At 39.5% G+C, this 7,178-nt stretch overlaps 1 protein-coding gene across 1 annotated transcript; it reads right to left on the bottom strand.

Annotated features, from left to right (window-relative positions):
* Positions 1 to 3,375: 3,375 nt before the first annotated feature.
* Positions 3,376 to 6,841, bottom strand: RIPPLY3 (ripply transcriptional repressor 3). Its single transcript, XM_053932495.1, has 4 exons — positions 6,765 to 6,841; positions 5,501 to 5,561; positions 4,385 to 4,452; positions 3,376 to 3,505 (listed from the first exon to the last, which is right to left on the bottom strand). The coding sequence occupies exons 1-4, from the start codon at positions 6,839 to 6,841 to the stop codon at positions 3,376 to 3,378; spliced, it is 336 nt and encodes a 111-aa protein (XP_053788470.1).
* Between the last annotated feature and the right edge of the window lie 337 nt (positions 6,842 to 7,178).

The following is a 7,178-nucleotide window of genomic DNA, read 5'->3' as shown; positions in this document are numbered from 1 at the left end:
TGCTGAGTCCTGTTGAATTTCCAGTCAGCTTTCACCCGGCTGGGATGAATGGCGGGTTTTGAATCTCTCCATTCAGGAACTTTCTCCTTTTCTGAGGAGAAAGTTTTTTTCTTCTGCCAGTTCCCTTGCAGAGGGGCTGCCAAAGTCAGTTTTGTTGGGATGCTGTGCTGTGGATGAAAAGCAGCTGAGAGATGAAGCCAGTGCAGAATAAAGAACATTAAATAGGAAATGTTTCAGTGAATTGGCTGGATTTTGTCTCTGCAGCTCAGAAAGCTGCTGTTGGGAATATTGCCTTTACTCAGTTCTGCTCTGTTGTCATTTTCCCTGTATAAATGTAATTTAGGGAAGAAAAAATCCTGTGGTAGTTCTTTTTCTCTTAATCCACATTAATCCTGCGTCACATTTAGAAAAAAACACATTTCTGTGGCATGCAAGGATAAGCTTCCCTTGGATATGTGTATCCTTCAGAGGAAGGATATTCAAGGAAGCAGAATTCAAGACTGCTCTATGAAAATCAGCTTTAATTATCATTTTTCATACAAGAGGAATCTCAGGACTGCTGTATGAAAATCAGCTTTAATTATCATTTTTCATACAAGAGGAATCTGAAATTGTAGAGGTTTTGTGGAGGCACCCCTGTACCAGGGAATAAGAAGTTGCTTTTTGCTGCCAATTATTTTTAGGATTTTTCATACAAGAGGAATCTGAAATTGTAGAGGTTTTGTGGAGGCACCCCTGTACCAGGGGATAAAAAGTTGCTTTTTGCTGCCATCGTTTTAGGGAATGGAAAATGAAAGCAGCACTGACTGGAAGAGTTGCAGCTGAATTCCCAGGGGAAGGTTTTTGTGGCACAGAGACCTGAGCCAAGAATTCCATCTGCTTCCAGCCTTGCCTTTGAAGTGCTCAACTCACCCTAAACTCCTTTCGGGGATGCTTTGGCACCTTTTTCTTTCTGTAAACGATGGATGGTTCTGAGGTCACTCTGACTTTGCAGGGTGGGATTGCAGATGAGGTAAAAAATCAGAAGTGGAAACTGAAAGTTCCCTGCAGCTGAAGGCCAGAGATGCTGCACCAGTTCACTTTGGGGCTTCTCTTAATTGTTAACGAGCTGGGAAGGGACCTCAGTAATTTTTTGGGTCATCACAGAGCAGTGAAATCATCCTGGATGCTCTTCTGTTTGCTTTTGCTGCAGACTAAATAATGAGGAAGCTGGAGCATTAGTAAATAAAAATGAATAGATTTAAAATTTAAAAATTAAAATTTAAAAAAATCAATAAAATTTAAAATAAATAAAATTATTTTAGGATATCTTGTGAAATACCTTAAATTATCTGTGTTTGGAAGTGGAGATGTGGAAATGAATCTAAAAGCTGAATTTTCCTTTGGGGTTTAAATTTGAACTCATTCTTGTCATTCCCTGAGTGGCAGGATGTTGTCTCCTGGTGTATATTTAATTAATGAGCCTCTTTTAAGTTTGCAAGTGGAGATCTTCCAAAAAATCCTTCATTCTAATAGGTTCATTCATTTGGAATCTGAATTTTTCCAGACTTGAAATGTGTGGCACTCCTTTGTTTGCTGGTACCTGACTGAGAGGAGGAGCCTGGCCTTATCTCACAGCCACCAGAGGTGCAGGAAAGGTCAAAAATCTGGAATTCTGCGTTTGCTTTGTCTCTGGGGTGAAATCCAAAGTTGTGTTTTGTGTCAGGTAGATAAAGGCAACCTGTGCAGCTGTAATTGTGAAATGTGTGGAACACGGCCACGGGACAGTTATAAAGATGAGTTCTAATAAACAGCTGAGGAAAGCATGGGAGAAGGCTTTTGAACCAATCTTTTGTTTGCAAATAACAATTATAAGTCTTAAGCCTTTTTGCAATAAGAACTTTTGAATTGTAACTTCAGAGTGTTGCTCAGCATTAAGGTTTTAAATTGTGGCTTCAAAATGTGTAAGTCTTGTTTCATAATGAGAACTTTTGAATTGTGGCTTTAGAATGTTGCTTGGTACTAAGGATTTGAAAGTGTAGCTTTAGAATGTACAAAGGATTTAAACAAAAAGGGAAGTGACCCTATCCCAAACTCCTATAAAGGAAGGTAGACATCAAGGTTGCTGATTAATGATTTCAAAAGGGGAAGCTGGGCATCACTACCACAGATTAATGATCCTAGAAAACAGAAGTTGGACCCCATTTGGACACACATCCCGGGATGTACACACAGCAGAGTAAAAAAATTGAAAGGGACCAAACACCACCACCATAGATCTACGACCCTGAAGTACAGAATTGTGACGTTAAAAGGGAGAAACGGAAACTGCCGAAAGCTCGCCTAAAAATTGGGAAACAGAAACTGCAGAAAGCTCGTGTAAGAAATGGGAAATAGAAACTACTGGGAAAAGCTTATGAATATGCAGGAATATGATCAATAAAGAGCAGCAAGCCCAACAATCAGTGTGCAGTTGGAGGGGAAAACCCCCACCACGGCACCCAGCGCTGCCTTTGCTCATAGGTTACCATATTAATTAATAAATTAATAAATTGAATTGCTGCTTGATGTATTGGCTGAGTCAGGCATCTCATTTCTATCACTGGGGAGACCATGGCAGTTTTGGTTGGAGTTAAGGAACATTAAAAAGAAAAGATTTTAAACCTAGTGGGGGCAAATATTTAATATTTGAGGTATTTAGAGGTGCTGGTAGCAAGGCAAGTGCTGAGAAACTCTCTGAGCATGAAAAACATTGTGGGGAAGGCACAGCAGGTGCCACAAAATGCAAGTTTTAATGTGGTATTAAATTAAATTGTGGGTTATAATCAAGGCTGACTTTTTTTTTTTTTTCTTCTGGCTGGAGGGATAATCTGATAAGAAGAGCATGGCAGAACCCCAGGAAATATCACAAATGTTGGGTAGAACCTGTGGGTTGTACTGGAAATGGGTGAGGCATTCAGCATTTCTAGCAGGATAAATTTATCCCATGGAGCCAGTAAGCAACATTTGAAATAATTCCTTGCCTAATTTCAGTGTGTTTCAAAGCCTTTGGGTTATTTTGGGGCTGTACATTACATTATTCAGCCTCATAATCAATGAAATTTTCGTTTCCTCAGGACTGCAGTGTTTAAAATAAAGACTCAGTACAATGCTGCCAATTTTCTTTATCTGTGCTACTGAAATGAACCTGATTTAAGTCTTTTGTGAAAGTCTCTAAAAACACAAAAGGATTTCCTCCCATTTTCCAGTGCTTTGACTCATTTTCCTTGGAAAGAGAATTATAAATAATTTCCTTTTGAGCTCTGCCAGATTTCTCTGTTTGGTCAGATGTTTGTCCATCCATTCCTGACAGTTCTCTTTGAAGTTCTTAATTTTTTAATGTGGATTCTGATTCTTTCAGGGCTCTTCCTCAGACTCAGCATCATCATTGTAGAAGTGAATTGTGGCTTGCACAGGAAAACTGGCCAGAACCTTCTCTCCAGCGTTAGCAAGAAACTTCTGGGATTTGGATTTGGGCAAATAAAGCCTGAGAAGAAAAAAACACATTTTAAGAGAAAAAGTTAAACAGTGCAACAATTTCCCATCCAATCTAGCTTGAACATTAACATTAATTTTTTAATTAATTGATTCTAGAATTAGGATGAGGATACCAGGGTCAGATTGGGGTTGGTGGCCTGAGGTACAGAGGTTGATTTTTGTGGATTTTGTGTCTCCAGGTGGTGGAGGATGAGATGTAGACTGATTTATTTATTTCAAAATCCACAATTTTAATTAAACAATTTTAATACAATTGTTTTGTATTAAAATAATAAATGGCCCCTCTTGGTTTTCCCTTGGGCCAATTTCCAGTGAAATCTGACAGCAGTTGAGGTCACCCAGAATTTCAGATGCCACAGCTTTTAGAACAAAGGCTTGCAAAGAAAAGGGATATTCCATTGATTTTCCTCCTCCAAAGGGAAATCCCAATTAGGAGTTTCCTAATGAAAGAATGCAAATATTGGTGAAAACCCTTAACAAGCTTTACCTGCAGTTCAATTTTTAATCAACAGCAAATTAAAGCAACCTCAAATCTGTACCAATCCCACTCCATTAGCAGCTGTTCCCATTCATTATTTGGGCTTAGTGAGCAATAAATGTAAACATAAATTAGGTGAGGCAAAAAAAAAAAAGGGTTTTTTTAAATTACTTTTTCCTTGTTTTCATCTTTTTTAGGCTCTGTTCAGCCTGGGCATCATTGCTGAGGGATAAAAATCTGTGCAGTTTGGTGAGTAATTAAATTGTTACTAAAATGAGATTTTTCCAGGGACAAACTGATCCTTCTCCTGAGAGGGAAGGAGTTTCACCTTTTATTTTTTTTTTTTTTTTTTGGTCACTTTTCCTTTCTCGGGTGACAGGATTAACTCACCTCACTGGATGCTGGAAGCCCAGGGCTCCTTTTGATCTCCAGTTTATCCCTTGACCATCCATTTCTGGCTGGAAAGAGACACATTTATTAATTAGAATGGACTCAAAATGAAGATTTCACTTATTTTCTTCAGGTAACTGGAGAATTCCACAGCAGTGTTGCTTTGTTTGCTCTTTCCTCTGAGTGGAATTCTTGACATCAGCACTGTGGGTCTGTCCTCTCATAAAAATAAAACCTCAGGACCTCTGTTGATTGTGCCTCAATCTCTATTTTTGTTCCTTCAGCCTTCCCACCCAAGCAACTGAAACCAAAAATCACAGTGCACGTCAAAGGCAGCCAGAGTTACTTTAAAATTCAATTTTCTGTTGATTTCCTCAGTGGTTTGCTTATAGCAACATCCCTCCCAAAATACCCAATAAATTATGCATAAAAATTATAAAATTAAGCACATAAAAGCATGTTTTTAAAAGTAATTTTCACTTAAACTCTCCCTATATACAAAGCATCACATCCAGATTATGCCTGGAGATTTCAAACTGAGGTTATTCTTTTTTTAAAATATATATATATATATGTGCTTAATATATAATTCAGCAAATATGAAGTGCTGTTAACATGATGGCTGTGTGGAGTAAAAGAACACAATGAATAATAGTAAAAGAATATTAATCTAATATTAAATTAGAGTAAAAGAACACGGTGAATAATATTAAAAGAATATTAATAGAATATTAAAATAGAATATAATATTAATACAATATTAAAAGAACACGGTGAATAATATTAAAAATCCAAAATATTTGTTAAATAACAGCACAGGTCCTGAGGAAAAATGGCAAACTTCTTAAGCAGGTCTTGATATTATATTAGTAATATAAATTATTGCTACATTATTATTACATTATGACTAAATTAAAGAATTGATACTAATTCTATATCTAACAGGAAATTAGAGATACTCTCACCCATCACCATGCACAGAACATGAATTTAAGCCATGTTTGCCAGCACTAAAGAAATGCTTGAAAGAACAAATGAGGAACTGACCAAGCCTTGCATCCCATGTTCAATTCCTGCTTTCCCCCACGGATCCTTTTCCCCAGAATTTGCTCTCACCATTTCTTGGCTCTCCCCATCCCTTGCTGGGAGCATCCAGGGCCTCCACAGAGCAGAGCTGCTGGAAAATCAGGAGACAGTGGAATCATGGAATATCCCGAGTTGGGAGGAACCACCAGGACCACGGAATTCAACTCCTGGCCCTGCACAGACCCCCCCAAAATCTCATCCTGTGCATTCCTGAGAGCATTTTCATGTAGTAAATCTGATTTTTATGGCAATATTTGGCTTCTCCCCACACCCCAGCCACCCCCTGGCCCATTTTTCACCAAGAGTTCCTTTCCCTTTAGGATCTCCCAGCTCCAAGTGAACTCGAGATGGTTTAAATAACACTGAAATCTTTTTATTCGTGCAGAAAACCCCCAAATTCCCTCTCCCTGCCTCTCTGACAGATTCCCTGTGCTCACTGAGTGCCTGGTTATTTTTTGAGGCAGCAACTCCAGCAATCCAGGGAGGACAATCTGATCCCATTAGCCCAGATGGAGTGCTGGCTGCTGTGTCTGCCTTTTTTTTTTTGGTTGGGGTCACCACGATTCTGGATGTTTTTTCCACCAGGATTTTCCATCTCTGGTGCTGTGCAACAGATCCAGCTGGAGAAATGGAAAAGTGCTTTCAAATAGACATAAAAATAATAATAATGAGGCTATCACAACCTTAATTTTAGTTCTGAAATACGGGCTTAAAAGGAGGAAGTCTGTTGTAGATGTCGGCGAACCCAATGGGAAGAATGGTGATGTCTGACTCCATTTCAGAAGGCTGAATGATTGCTTTATTATAATTATGTTATAATACATTAATATGCTATATAAAAGAGGATACTAAATACTACATGCTACTTTCTCTAACTCTCATATCTCACTAACTCACAACTCGTGACCCTGTTCTCCAGAGCCCAGACACAGGTGGATCCGACTGGCTCTCAGGCCCAAACAATCCACCATGATCCAAGCAAGCACTCACTCAGGGTAAGCAATTCTTCAAACACATTCCACAAGAGAAAAACAAGGAGCAGAAATAGAAATTGTTTTCTCTTTCATTTCTCTCTGTGCACCTCAATAAAAAATCCTGAGAGAGAGAGAGAAATGTGCTTGCCACAGAAGTCTCAGCAAAAGCAAATAAAATAGCGATGAACGCTTTCAGAAATATATTTTGCCCTTTACTCCTGATGTTGACAAATGTTTTTGGGGATTCTAGTCAATGGAATAATTCCATACTCACAGTTGGAGATTCCCCAGCTGGAAAAGCCCCCCTGGTCCTGCCTTACCTGCCCAGGTGCTGCCGGGCCGGGAGCTGCGGGGAATCCCGGGAATCCCGGGAGCGGCTCCCGGCTGCTCCCTCCATGGGTTTGGATGCTCTGAGAGCTGGGAGAGGCTCTGAGCCCTTCCTGTGTGTGAGCTGCCAAAGAACCCACCGAAAACAAACACGGTGAGGGCAGGGAAACGCCTAAAGGAGAGCATTTCCCAAGGAGTTCAAAGGTAGCACAGGCTCGCAGCTTGCAGGCTGTTCCAGGGACAGCAATCCCAGGGAAACTGGGGGTTTTGTTTTTAGCAAATCCCATGGGGTGGAACATATTTATCCAATTTGTCTTTCTGGTGCTGTTTTACTGACTGTGAATTTACAGAATTCTCAGGGTAATTGCCGAATCAGGATTTGCTCTTTATTAAATACGTTCTGTAAA

The sequence above is a fragment of the Vidua chalybeata genome, chromosome 2, assembly GCF_026979565.1.
Source record: "Vidua chalybeata isolate OUT-0048 chromosome 2, bVidCha1 merged haplotype, whole genome shotgun sequence".
NCBI lineage: Eukaryota > Metazoa > Chordata > Aves > Passeriformes > Viduidae > Vidua > Vidua chalybeata.
This window is presented reverse-complemented; position numbering and strand designations above follow the sequence as displayed.

Excerpts from the sequence above, each read along its gene's own strand:
- RIPPLY3 (XM_053932495.1), bottom strand. The coding sequence starts at position 6,841 with ATGGAGGGAGCAGCCGGGAGCCGCTCCCGGGATTCCCGGGATTCCCCG. Across the intron at positions 5,562-6,764 it reads GCCCGGCAGCACCTGGGCAG|CAGCTCTGCTCTGTGGAGGC; the intron begins GTAAGGCAGGAC and ends CTGATTTTCCAG. Across the intron at positions 3,506-4,384 it reads GGCTTCCAGCATCCAGTGAG|GCTTTATTTGCCCAAATCCA; the intron begins GTGAGTTAATCC and ends TTTTCTTCTCAG.